This window comes from Moesziomyces antarcticus, assembly GCF_000747765.1.
Source record: "Moesziomyces antarcticus DNA, scaffold: scaffold_v10076, strain JCM 10317, whole genome shotgun sequence".
Lineage (NCBI taxonomy): Eukaryota > Fungi > Basidiomycota > Ustilaginomycetes > Ustilaginales > Ustilaginaceae > Moesziomyces > Moesziomyces antarcticus.
The window spans coordinates 505-12,962 of record NW_014638934.1 but is presented as its reverse complement, the minus strand read 5'-3'; the positions used below and the strand labels follow the sequence as shown (position 1 = coordinate 12,962).

General features: G+C 60.4%; 6 protein-coding genes and 1 non-coding gene across 7 annotated transcripts, besides 1 other annotated feature; 3 read left to right on the top strand and 4 right to left on the bottom strand.

Annotated features, from left to right (window-relative positions):
* Nucleotides 1-901: 901 nt before the first annotated feature.
* Nucleotides 902-997, bottom strand: PAN0_t076c0001. Its single transcript has 2 exons — nucleotides 962-997; nucleotides 902-937 (listed from the first exon to the last, which is right to left on the bottom strand). It is a non-coding gene; the product is annotated as a tRNA-Cys (tRNA).
* A 121-nt stretch (nucleotides 998-1,118) lies between these two features.
* On the top strand, nucleotides 1,119-1,843 carry PAN0_076d6623 (uncharacterized protein; the record flags this gene model as incomplete). Its single annotated transcript, XM_014797944.1, has 3 exons — nucleotides 1,119-1,232; nucleotides 1,306-1,653; nucleotides 1,748-1,843. The coding sequence occupies 3 exons, from the start codon at nucleotides 1,119-1,121 to the stop codon at nucleotides 1,841-1,843; spliced, it is 558 nt and encodes a 185-aa protein (XP_014653430.1).
* Nucleotides 1,844-1,988: 145 nt separating this feature from the next.
* PAN0_076c6622 (uncharacterized protein) lies at nucleotides 1,989-2,411 on the bottom strand (the record flags this gene model as incomplete). Its single annotated transcript, XM_014797943.1, has 2 exons — nucleotides 1,989-2,059; nucleotides 2,129-2,411. 2 exons carry the CDS (start codon nucleotides 2,409-2,411, stop codon nucleotides 1,989-1,991), a joined length of 354 nt encoding a protein of 117 aa, XP_014653429.1.
* A 63-nt stretch (nucleotides 2,412-2,474) lies between these two features.
* Nucleotides 2,475-4,610, top strand: PAN0_076d6621 (uncharacterized protein; the record flags this gene model as incomplete). The annotated part of the gene is made up of 1 exon (XM_014797942.1): nucleotides 2,475-4,610. The coding sequence occupies one exon, from the start codon at nucleotides 2,475-2,477 to the stop codon at nucleotides 4,608-4,610; it is 2,136 nt and encodes a 711-aa protein (XP_014653428.1).
* A 726-nt stretch (nucleotides 4,611-5,336) lies between these two features.
* PAN0_076c6620 (TPR-like protein) lies at nucleotides 5,337-6,581 on the bottom strand (the record flags this gene model as incomplete). The annotated part of the gene is made up of 1 exon (XM_014797941.1): nucleotides 5,337-6,581. The coding sequence occupies one exon, from the start codon at nucleotides 6,579-6,581 to the stop codon at nucleotides 5,337-5,339; it is 1,245 nt and encodes a 414-aa protein (XP_014653427.1).
* Nucleotides 6,582-6,769: 188 nt separating this feature from the next.
* On the bottom strand, nucleotides 6,770-7,528 carry PAN0_076c6619 (uncharacterized protein; the record flags this gene model as incomplete). Its single annotated transcript, XM_014797940.1, has 1 exon — nucleotides 6,770-7,528. The coding sequence occupies one exon, from the start codon at nucleotides 7,526-7,528 to the stop codon at nucleotides 6,770-6,772; it is 759 nt and encodes a 252-aa protein (XP_014653426.1).
* A 470-nt stretch (nucleotides 7,529-7,998) lies between these two features.
* PAN0_076d6618 (importin-alpha export receptor) lies at nucleotides 7,999-10,962 on the top strand (the record flags this gene model as incomplete). Its single annotated transcript, XM_014797939.1, has 1 exon — nucleotides 7,999-10,962. The coding sequence occupies one exon, from the start codon at nucleotides 7,999-8,001 to the stop codon at nucleotides 10,960-10,962; it is 2,964 nt and encodes a 987-aa protein (XP_014653425.1).
* Nucleotides 10,963-10,979: 17 nt separating this feature from the next.
* Nucleotides 10,980-12,458: part of a sequence feature (In-frame stop codon was detected at splice-junction site;~hypothetical protein) that runs on past the window's edge.

Genomic DNA, 12,458 nt, shown 5'->3' with positions numbered 1-12,458 from the left:
ATCATGAGTCGTTGCCACTCATCGCCTTTCTGAGGCGTGACTACCGATTCGACTCGACCGGGGTTCGAGTCCCCGTCAATGCATTCTTTTTTGCACCATCCTGGTGAGCCCCCTTTTGGCACTCTTTGGTTTGACATGGCGGCGGTCTTGTTGCGAGTCGATATGACACACACACTGTTTGATGTTGATGCTGCAAAAGGAAGCGATTGGTGATTGCGGATGGGGGGTTGTGCTAGTGCATTTCGAACGAGAAGCCCTGTAGCGCAACGGAAGCGACGATGAGTGCTGTGCTTGCTTCGATGCTGTTTGCGGGGGGTTGTCTTGGGGACTCACGTCTGCGATTTCGTAATCGGCAAGGGTGATGTGATCTTTGTAGACGGTATACCACTTTTTCAAGATGATCTGCTCTCCCCCACGATCATCAGTACGCAGTGCCTTTGTCTGGGAGCGCGGTCGGTGGAAGGGGGCGACTTACCTTTTGTGGCGGCGTACCGGTCTGTGCGGCAATGAGCTTTTTCAGGTCGCCAATCGTGTCTTCCGGCGAACACTTGACTCGAACTGCGAACACCACAAGCAGGATCAAGTCAGCAAGGTTGAAACGTATTGATGGGCGATGAGAAAGAGCGGGAGGGATGGAACGAACCTTTGCGTCCGAGTCGGTCATTCGCAAGCACCTCGATCATCGGCATTGTCGACCCCAAATCTCCAAAGTATCGGTGAGCGCAAGCGTCGTTGAAGTGTAGTTGAAGACTGCCCGGCGAATAGCAGAGTGATGGCGATGGGAAAAGAAGAGAGACGATGTCGAGGATGGGAAAAGGGACTGTGCTCTCTGCCTCCACCTTGCGAGTTTGAGTGCAGCCAAAAAAATAGGGTCCAAGGTGCAAAGAGGTAAAAAGAAAAAAGTGGAAGGTGGGAATCGAACCCACGACCTCAAGATCTTTGATTCCGTGTAAAGGGAATGTTGCAATCTCACGCCAAACCACTAAGCCTCTCCCACTGCTATCGGGCCTTCTTCCGCTTGAGCCATTATATAGCCTTTGTCACAAGTGTGAGGGTGGGGCAATGACGCGCATTCGCGTGCTTGGCTTGGCTCTTTTCGGGATTGATATGCGGACTGCATGTGGAGCGATAACCAACAATCCTATCGATCTTTGGGCTCAGATTTCCTCGGCTCTTGCTTTGCTACCGTCATCATCCTCCCCTACTTCGCCTCAGGCATACACTACATCATGGTAAAGTAGCAGCAGTCTCGATGTCAACGGTGTTGTAGCCAGATTGCTGATGCTGGTGTGTTTTCGAGGCTAGACCGAGTCTCGTGCGCACATTTCGATTGGCGAGACGCCGGTAAGGCCGTTGTCGTCGTCGCCGCTTTCGCCGCCACGCAAGTCGCCCATGCCGCCGTGCTCGTCGTCCACATCGGCACCTCCCGCGGAGATCGAATCGAGACTCACGCGGTTGTCGACGCAACCCGGTGTGTTGGGCTGTCTGGTGCTCAGCCGCCGTGATGGACTGGTGATTAGGAGCGGTGGTGCCATGTTTGACCCCAGCGGACCCGGCGCGAATCAGAGGGCCGAGATGCTCAAGAGCGTCACGAAGCTCGTCCGGTCCAGTGTGGATGATCTTGCGCGCGACATCAAGGCCATCGATCAGAGTGTAAGTGCCGAGAGTGCAAGCAGATGCAAGCAAAAGTGCTGACAGAAAGCGTGCGGGTCAGGACGAACTGGGGTTCTTGAGGATCAGGACCAAGAAGTACGAGATCATGGTCACGCCCAATGACAAGTACCTGCTTGTAGTGCTCCAGGTATGTCTGCACAAACCAGCCAAGATGGAACGCAGATACTGACGTGATTTCTCCGGGATGCTAGGACCCAAACATCGCCCCGCAGTGATCTCAGCACAACGCGGCGATCGCCGTCCGCTCCGACTCTTTTGTCTCTATGATACCCGCAACACTCTATCTTGCTATCCGTTCGCAACTGGCACATGATCTACTTTTCATTGCGCGCGTGCTGCAGTTTGGCTACGAGCTCGGCCGCCTTGAGACGGTGTCGAAAGATCTCTGCTCAACACTCCCAAGTGAGCAGTCATGGTTGCAAGTATCGCCAGGAGGGAGGAGGGGAAGACTCACCTTGTCCGTCGAGATGCAGCACGGGGATGTCGTACTGGTACTTGCGGCGCCAGTAGTGCACGTCGTCGAGCGAGTCGTCGCGGATGTTGTATGTGGCGAGGGTGAGCGGTACGTGCTGTGCGGCTGTGGCGATTTCGTTGCGCATCACATCGCAGAGCTGACAGTCTGTACCCGTGTACAGTGTGAGCTTGAACACCCGCCCCGTTTGGGCAGAAAGCAAGCGTAGCGAGGGTATCATTGTGTCGATGGAGGCAGTGAGGAACGCGCCTTTTTTGGTGGCCATACGCGAGTCATTTCGAGGACCCTTGTTTCTCCTCCACCACCATCCGCATACCTTGGGACGCAAATGTCGCAATCACCACCAGAAGACAGCGGTGGGATGCCACCAGAACGCAAACGCAAACGCTCCGAGGAGGGAGACGTGGGCGTGTTTGTCGACATCCCGCAGCCGTCGAGCTCGGCCATGCAGGCGTTTCATGCGGCGCAACACAGCCAACCGGGCACGCAAGTCTCGTTGCCAGCGTCGATATTCGACGGTCTCATCAACCCAACCGCCGCAGCTGAATCCCACTCGGAGTACGTTCCCTCCAGCCATGCGGATTCGTCGGTGGCCGTGGCGGAGGCGATGCGGCCATTGCCGGCGATGGACGTGCGCGCGTTCGAGCCGTTCCTTGACGACACGACGGGCATGGATCTCGACCGGGCAGAGAAGGTGCTGCAACAACGTGTGGACAGCTCGCCGGTGGAGTCGTTCTCGCCTGCCGAAGTGGTGAAACCCCAGGATGTGCCCAGGGTGGGTGCATGGGTGTTGCCCGAGCTCACCGAGGAGAATGCGAATCCAATGCTGCCCGATTATACGTCGCAGGAGGTGCTCAGCCAGATTCCGTACCCGATTCTGGACAGGGAGGAGGAAGAGGCGCAGCAGATGGGGTCGCAACCATCGCCCGAGCGGCAAAGGTCCTCGCCAGCGCCAGTCCAATCGACTCCAGCAAACCCAGTGATGCAGTCGGAGCCAGAGATGGTGCTTACGCAGCCCATCCCCGACGCGCCCGAATCCACGCCCGCACTGCCACCACCCACCGCGGTTGCGAGCCAGGTGGATGCTTCGTCCGGCTCGTCGACGAGCTCCTTGGGCTGGTCGGCTCTCCCCCGCCGCGAGGTGATTGAGCTTGTGCATCGCTCCCCGCACATCCCCGAACTTCTCAAGGACGAGATCGAGCGATTCATCATGCGCGCCTCGCGCACCGCCGCAAAACCGCGCCAATCTCGTGGATGCCACTCGCAATCGCGCAGCAACGACGATTCGGAAACGCAGGAGGACGGCGTACTGCGCACGAAAAAAGTATGGTGCATGGACCTGCTCCTCCTCTCACCCTCCTCGTCTCAAATGGTAGGCTCCGAGTTGGTGCAGAGGTTGACGCAGCAGACGCAGAGTCAGTCGCAATCGACACGGGGTGCGGTGGCGGTGATCCTCATGCTCGATACGCACGAGTGTACGTTTGACGTGCACGAGCTCGACGAGTCGCTCGCCGCCGTGCTGCGTGCGGATCGTCGATACAGTGTGCAGTTCGATGCCGAGGGTAGGCGATGGAATCCAACCACGGCTGGGGTGGAGGATGAAGGCGAGGCTCGAAGCAGTGCATTGGAGCAACGGGTCGAAGCGTTACTGCAAGAGGTGGAAAAGCTGGGGGAAGAGAAAAAGGTGGTGGAGAGGGAGAGGGACGAGGTGCGGGGGCAGCACGACTTTGTGCGTGGGCTGTACGACCGTGCGTCCGCAGCGGCTGCCAGTGCCCAGTCGGCGCTAGGCGAGGCTGAAGCACGAGCAGGGCTGTTGGAGCGACAGCTGACGCAGGGGTTGAAGGTGCATTCTGCCGCGCTCGAGATGCAGGTGTCGAGGTGGAAGGGCAAGGTGCGCAGGCTCGAGGCGCAGGTGCAGCTGTACGAGGCACAGGATAGACGCACGGATCAAGGGGTGAGGAAGAAGGCGGCACTGTGGGATGCGTTGCAGCGCGAAGAGAGCGAGAGGGAGAAGATGCGGCTTGATCGGATTAGGGCGCACGACGAACGCAAGAGGCAGATGGGGGATGGTCTGGGTCCTTTTGCCCCGCCTCAACGCAACGAGCCAAGTGAGCTTCCCGACTCCAAGGCGATGGAGGCGGAGGGTAGTGGCGAAGAGATGGACGAGCTTGCGGCACTTGCACTGGAAGCGGCCGAAGCTGGCGATACCCCGGCAACCGGTCGCAGTCGTCGTTCGCGGCGTGGGTTGGGTGCATCCCACCCGCCACCCGCGGCAGGCGAGATGGCCGCGCAGGTGGAAGCGGCTAACCTTGCGTCGGCTACAGCGAGGCAGGATTCGGCACAGGATGTCGAGGATCAGTTTGCGCTCTTCCCGACACCGTCCGCGCCTGTGTGGACGCAGAGTCTGCCGTCGAGTCATGCCGAGGTGGGAGGCGAAGAGGTGTTTCCCATCACCCAGCCATAGCCCCCTAACGCGCGAAAGAGAATAGAATCCAATCGGCATGCTCGATCTTGTAGCTCAATCTTGTGCTTTGCGCAGGTGGGCAGGTTCCACCCGCGCAAGACAGCGTGCACAACCGACGCCCTGAAGGTCAAGCTGATTCGGAGCGGTTTCGATGGCGCCCTGTGCGCTCGGACGAGGTTCTGACATCCGATGCAGCACTTCTCGCACCGAAGCATCGTGACAGCGCTTCGATACTGCGCGATTCCGCGCGACGATGCGATTCAGGGGTGGCAGCTTTTTTGGATCGAATCAACGGCGGCATTCATCACGCAGCCGCAAGCCGAGGAAAGCGGCATGAAAGCGGCAAGTTTTGTTTGGGCCAGGCCGCGTGTGTGTGTGTGTGCATGGCGTTGCTGCTGCATCTCGGATGCGACGAAAAAGCGTCAAGCATGGCATTGGGCGCCGGCATGGGGCGCCGGCATTGGGCGCCAGCATGCAACGTAGACCGTTGTGAACGATGGCAAAGCATGGCAAGCCCACACCGCGCCACCAAAGAGTTGCGCCGCATCCACATTGAACAGCCTTGTTTTCCACTCGGCGACAGCTTGCCAAAGCGGGTTTTTTGGAGAGGATCACACACACACGCACAGCATCACGCACAGCATCTCGCACAGCATGGCACCCATCCAAGGTTCAAGCTCGCCAAGGAAGTTGGGCATAGGCTGTCTTGGCATTGGCAATCTTGGGCTACTTGTTATCGCGCTGCGCCTTGAACTTGTCCACCCACTGCTTTTCGGCGTCTCCCTTTGGCAACACGACCAAACTCAGGATGCCATCCTGCATGACGAGACCATCTCGATCTCTGACCTTGTCCATGCCCGGTTCGGCATCCTTGTACGCCTGATCCATCACATGACGCAAGGTCAACTTTCGGCCGAGCTTGAGCAGTCGCTGACGCCTGGTGCTTGCATACACGACCAGGTTGCCATCGTAGTACTCGCCCGCCGTATCCCACGGCAAAGACCCGCGTGAGGAGGCAGGGAAGATGGTGGAAAGGTACTCGCCCAGCGGTGTGTCCTCGTGAAAGTCCGAGATAAAGTCGCTCTGTGCGTGTTGTGGATACATGAAGAAGACCGGCACAACGAGAGGTGTTCGAATCACGTCTGGCACGCTCCATTTTGACGACTCGGGACCGGTGAGTGGGATCGAGGGGGTGGAGGAAGGGTCAAAGTGCGCAGGCGTTGGATTGTCGGGTGGACGAGGCGTAGTTTCCAACCACAGGCCGCGAACCACGAGCGCTTGCTGGATGGCTTTGGCCATCAAGTCGGCTCGACGAGTGCGTTCTTTAGCTTCAGCCTGCGACTTTTCGATGGCAGCAAGTCGAGTTGCGGCCTTGAGCTTGAGCGCCGCAATGGCATCGTTGTCCGGATTGACGCCAAGCGCATGGTCGCAGCAATCCACGGCATCCTTGCATCGATCGAGCGCAATCAGCGCCTTGGCTGCGCGATAGTACGCCTTTTCGTTCTTGGCGTTGATGGCGAGCACCGCCGAAGTGTCTCTCAACGTCGATCCGTAGTTCTGCAGCTCCAAATGACACGCTGCACGATTGGCATGCAGGGTTTCGAGAAGAGCCTTGTCTTGCGGGTTGGCGTCGATGGCTTGGGTGTAGAATCCGAGCGCCTCGCGAAAGCGGCGTGCGCGAAAGTAGTCGTTGGCCTGCTGCTTAAAGTTGGCGGCGACTTCGTCGGGCGAGCCGTCGAATGCGAGCGACTGGAGTGCGTCGAGTGCGGTCTGTGTGTCGGCATCGGCGTCGGTGGGGAGGTCCTTCATGAAGAGCGGCACCGAGTCCCAGGATTTGAGCGTCGAGTCTACATCGCGTGGCTGGTCGGATGGCTGCGCATACGTGAAATCGCCAGAGCGAGGAGGTGGGCGAGGCAGCGGCGCGCGTGCAGACGACGCCGAGCCAGAATCCAGCGGTTCAATCACGGCCATGTTGGGGGGTGGTTGGTGGTGCAGGCAAAGATGGTTGGTGTGGAGGAAAAGGCGGAAGAAAAGGCCGAGCGGCTTGGTCAAAATTCCACCCCGCCAAAAAGCGAAGCTCCGATTTCCGAAGTTTGAAGCATCACCATTCGAAGCTGGATGGGGACAAGCATGGCATTGGTGCATGGTCAAGGTGCGGGCTATCGGCGCGACTTGGGCATGGGTACAAAGGCATCCAGCGGCGATTTGGACATCTCGCGACGTGCGCGCTCGCGTTCTGCGTCGTCGTTGGTGCGTTCGGCTCGTCTTGCGGCTCTGCGGTTCATTGCGTCTTGCAGATCGGCTGATGGTTGTGGTTCGGATTGCGTATCTGGGTCGAGCTGACCTTTGGCGGCGAGACGAGCGCGACTTGCAGCCCAGACGTCGTCGTCGGGTCTCCTCTCCTGCTGTAGCGGCTGATCGCTTCGCTGTGGCGGCGGCTGTTCGCTTACGATGCGACTCGCTGCTTGCTGTTCCACCTCGGCATCCAGGACGGTAGCGGTGGGCATGGCCGAGTTGGAGTGTAGGAGGGTCTGGGCGCGCTGTTTTGCGCTTTCGTGCTCCTCGATTCGCGCCTGCTGTTCGTTTTGCCTGCGCTGCTGGTCTTCGAGTGCGAGACGGGCGGCGTTGGCCTGGGTGGTGAGGATGCGCTGGCGGTCGCGTGCGAGCTCCTCGATGCTGGGCGGATCGCGGCGCGTATGGCGCAGCCACATGACCCACTGCACGGGGATGGAGCGCTGGTCGTAGTCGCCCATCTCCCTTTTCTCCTTCCACTGGATCGAGCGGCGGGTATGGCGCGGATCCAACGAGCCCGAGAGCGACGGCAGCTCGAGGTAGGCATTTCCCACCAGATCGTGGCCCACGATGTAGCGTGCCTTGCCGATGCGCAGCGTTCGTGCGATGGATTGTAGCAGGCTCATCGTTGTTCCTTCTAGAGATGGTGGCAGCGGCTCAAGGATGGCGAAGGCCAAAACCAAAGAAAGGCCAAAGCATAGTCGGTGCTTTCGGATGTTCCTCCACTCTCACCACCCAATCCCACGCCGCTTCCCGCGCTGACCAAGCCGTTCGGAAGAGCCGGTGGTGCGATTTTTTTATTTTTTGATTTTGATTTTCAAAATAATCTTTGCTGGAGAATGCAGCCCCAAAAAAGGCCGGATTTATTATATTTGGTCGCTTTTCTCCACTTTTCGGCCTCGATCGATCACGCGCTGGGCCTGCACGCCGCCAAAGTGTTGTTCTCGGCGCGGCACGAAATGGCGTGGAAAATCAACAAAGCGTGAAGCTGGGAGAGGAGAAAAGGCAAGTGCGCTTGGACCCCACTTGGCTTGGTCGCCGCCATCGTTCCTTCCTCCCACCTCCATCTTTGCTCCCCCTCTCATAATTTGCAACCATGGCGTCGGCACCGCCGTCACAGGAGCATCTGCAGCTCGTCTGCACCATCCTCGCACAGACACTCGACCCCGTTGACCGCAAAAACGCCGAACAGCAACTCACACACGCGCAGTCCCAACCGGGCTTCCTCCAGATCCTCGTCGCCGTCATCCAGAATGCTGCCATCACTTCCAACGATGCGGTGCGTCTCGCCGCTGCCATCAAGCTCAAGAACATCTGCAAGACCGCCTGGGACCAAGAATCCGCCGAAGAATCCGCCGTAGCGGCACCCGTCAACGACGCAGACAAGATCGCGCTCAAGCAGTCCATCATCCCGCTCCTCGTAACCATCTCCACCACCACAGACGGAAGGCCACCCGCCCCCACAAACGTACGATCCCAGCTCGAAGAGGCCATCGCCCTCGTCGCAGACAAGGACTTCCCGCACCACTGGCCCGACCTCATGGACCAACTCGTACCCAAACTCGCAGACCAAGACCACCAGCTCGTCCTCGGCATCCTACGCACCGCACACTCCATCTTTTACCGCTGGAGGTCCGCTTTCCGTAGCGACGCGCTCTACAGCGAGATCAACTACGTGCTCGCCAAGTTCGCCCTGCCCCATCTCGAGCTGCTCACGCGCACCGACCAGCGTCTCCTCGACCCGGCAACCCCCACCGCAGCCCTGCCCGTGCTCGGCAACGTCCTCAACATGGCCCTCCAGATCTTCTACGACCTCTCCAGCCAGGACCTGCCGCCCCAGTTCGAGGACAACATGCAGCCCATCACCGACATCCTCGCCCGCTGGATCCAACACGCGCGTCCCGAGCTCGACCAAGACCCGGACGAGCCGTGCACCCTCCAGCACATCCGCAGCTCCATCTGCGAGATCGCAGAGCTCTACGCAAAACGCTACCTCGACGCCTTCCCGCAGCTCCCCACCTTTGTCCAGGCCATCTGGCACATGCTCGGCTCCTGCACCCTCTCCCAAAAGTACGACACGCTCGTATCCAAGGCCGTCGCCTTCCTCTCCACCGTCGTCCGCATGGGCAGCTCGCGCGAGATGTTCCAGTCCCAAGAAACGCTCGAACAGCTCTGCAGCGCCATCATCCTGCCCAACATCGCCATCCGCGAGGCGGACGAAGAACTCTTCGAGGACAACCCCATCGAGTACATCCGTCGCGACCTCGAGACCTCCATGGAGGCCGACACGCGCCGCAAGGCCGCCTCGGAATTCTGCCGTTCGCTCATGGAGTTCTTTGCGACAGAAGTGACGTCGATCGTGTCGAGGTACATCGTGCAGTACCTCGACCAGTACCGCGCCGACCCCGCCGCCAACTGGAAGCAGAAGGACACCGCCATCTATCTGCTCACCTCGATCGCATCCAAGTCGTCCACCGCACAGCACGGCGTCACCGCCACCAACGAGCTCGTCGACGTCGTCCAGTTCTTCTCGGACAACGTCTATGCCGATCTGCAGGCGAGCGCACACGACTCGCCCAGCCCCATCCTCCAGGTGGACGCGATCAAGTATCTGCACACCTTCCGCAACCAGCTCACAAAGGAGCAGCTCGTGGGCGTGCTGCCGCTCCTCGTACAGCATCTGGAAAGCGAGCAGTACGTGACGTGCTCGTATGCCTCGATCACCATCGAGCGCGTCCTCGCGCTCAAGCGCGACGGCAAGATGCTCTTCACTCCGCAGGATGTGCAGCCGTTTGCAGAGAACATCCTCATGGCGCTCTTCCGCAACATCGAGCGCGGACAGACGCCCGAGAAGCTCGCCGAGAACGACTATCTAATGAAGTGCATGATGCGCATGCTCGCCACGGTGCGCGAGGCGATTGCACCCGCACACGCCGTCCTCCTCGACCACCTCGCCAAGATCCTCACCGAGATTGCCAAGAATCCTTCCAACCCGCGCTTCTCCCAGTTTCTCTTTGAGAGCATCGCGGCGTTGGTGCGCTATACCGTCGCGGCGCAACCCGACAGCCTGGCGGCGTTTGAACAGCAGCTGTTCCCGCCGTTTACGATGATCCTCAGCCAGGACGTCGCCGAGTTCCAGCCGTACGTGTTTCAGATCCTGTCGCAGATGCTCGAGCTGCATCCGGGTGCGGCGGGGTTGCCCGAGGCGTATGCGTCTTTGCTGCCGCCCATCCTCACGCCGGCGTGCTGGGAGAACCGCGGCAACGTGCCCGCGCTCGTCCGGCTCGTCAGGGCGTTCCTCGCCAAGGATGCAGCGCGCATCGTGGCGCAGGGTCAGTTGGGTGCCATGCTGGGTATCTATCAGAAGCTCATCGCGACGCGCGTCAACGAGGGCCATGCACTCGAGCTGCTCGAAACGCTCTTCGAGGCTGTACCTGCCGACGCGCTCGAGCAGTACCGTCGTGCAGTGCTGACGCTGCTGCTGACGCGGCTGCAGCAGAGTCGAACCGACCGTCTGGTCAAGGGCACGATCCATCTCGTGGCAGCGGTGGCGCTGACGTCCAAGGGGCCCGAGTACATTGTCGACACGTTTGAAGCGGTGCAGCCGGGTCTGTTTGGTCAGATTGCCCAGGGCATTCTTGCCCCCGAGCTGGCCAATGTTGGTGAGAGGCACCGCCGCGTGGTGGGGGTGGGATTCGGGCTGTTGCTGACGAGCGCCAAGCTGCGCGAGCCGGCCCATGCGCCTGTGCTGCCCGTGCTGCTGTCGGCGCAGATCAAGCTGCTGCTTACGCCCAGTTCGGCTGCGGCGCAGGAGGACGAGCTGTGGGCCAACGACGACGACAGTACCGCCGCCGCCACGTTCCAGGCTGCCTTTTCGCGGCTCGCGGCGTCCGAGACGCAGCGTGTAGACCCCACGGCGACGGTGCTCAAGGATGCACCCGTGCACGTGTGGTTTGCGGGCAGGTTGCAGCAGATGCAGTCCGAGCTGGGCGCCCAGTGGGAGGGCGTGTGGAACCAGGTGCCGCAGGATCTCAGGTCGGCTTGGGCACAGCGTGTGTAGCTGAAGAAAATACAAGATTACGAGTCGTGCAGCGTGTAGGGTGCGAGTGCGTGTACGGCCGAGGCAGGGGTGACGATGAATCGTAAATGCGCCTGCGATGCGGGTAGGTCGAACATGGACGGTCCGGCAGGATTGAGTACGACGGCGGCCTTGCGTACGTGGGTGTATCGCTTGTCGTCGTTGGGATCTTTGACGCGACCGTTTGTGCGGGTAAGAACGAGCCGAGTGTGGATGAGGTTGGTCCAAGTGTGTCCGAGTTGTGCCGTGCGTGGATGGAGCGTGTAGAGTGGAGAGTCGGAGTCGGTGGTGGTGGTGGTCATGGCTGCAGCTAGGGTAGGTGGAACGCTGGCGAGCAGTCCACTAGTGTAGGCGGACTGTGCGGCGTACTCCATGGCTGCTGGATGATCCGCCACGACGTCAGTGCGGCGGCTGGTGCGCGAGGCCGAATCAAAGACGAAGCGACGCGCGAGGTCTTTGTCGATGCCAAAGGCGTCACTGACATGGTTGATCACCACCACAGCCGCCGAGGTGCGCTTGAGTGCATCGGCAACGTCGACGAGCCAGCGAGAACGGTGGACGAGCGAGTCGATATCGCCCGCTACAGGGTCGTCCTGAAACAGTGCGGGTAGATTGTCCACCACTACCATGCCGATGTCGGTGCGAGAGGTGAGGGCGGGGAGCTGGTAGCGCAAGACGTGGTCGAGAGCCTCAATGTCCGCGACGCACGCCACGTGCAGGTTGCGCAAAAGTTGCGCGCGACCAAGCTCCACCGCGCGCTCCACCTCGTCCGCATTCGGGTGTAGGTGGAAGCGGTGGCGAATGGCGGATGAGGCTAGCTCTAGTGCACGCGACACGATGCTGTGTGCAGCTCGCTCGCCACTCGAGGTGATGTAGCATACACCTACGCCGTCGTCGAAACTTTGCTGGGACGGAGGTGGGATTGAGGATGCGAGTGGGGACAGTCCGAGCGCGGCAAAGGCGCACGCCTGGATGGCGATCTGCGTCTTGCCCGATGCGCTCTCGCCCACGATCTCGGTGAGGAGGGAGGATCGTAGACCGCCCGAAAGCAGCGCGTCGAGTTCGGGCGAGCCGGTGGTGTAGACGTGACGTGGGCGGCCATGCACAAGCGCATCGCTAGTCTGTGCCGGCGCCGAATCGTGCCAGTCGGGATGGCGCTCGAGTGGCCGCGTGGGTTCGACATCGTCGTTGTCAATCGCGGCGCTGCTGTCGTCGTCGTCTTCGGAGTCGTATACGAACTGGTGTGCGCCGGGGAAGTTGCCATCGTATCCCTGTGTGGGCGGCACGAGCCTCGCGTCGATCGGCTCGTCGTCGGTGTGCGAATCGCTCGAATCATCCGTGTGCTCCCCGAACAAGTCGTCGCCAAGCGGTGGGGGTGCAATGCCATTCAGCGCATCGAGCACAGAGATTGTCGAAGCTTTGGCCGCGGTCGCCACCTGGAGCAGCAGCAGCTCGACGTCGGCTGGGGCGAGTCGCAG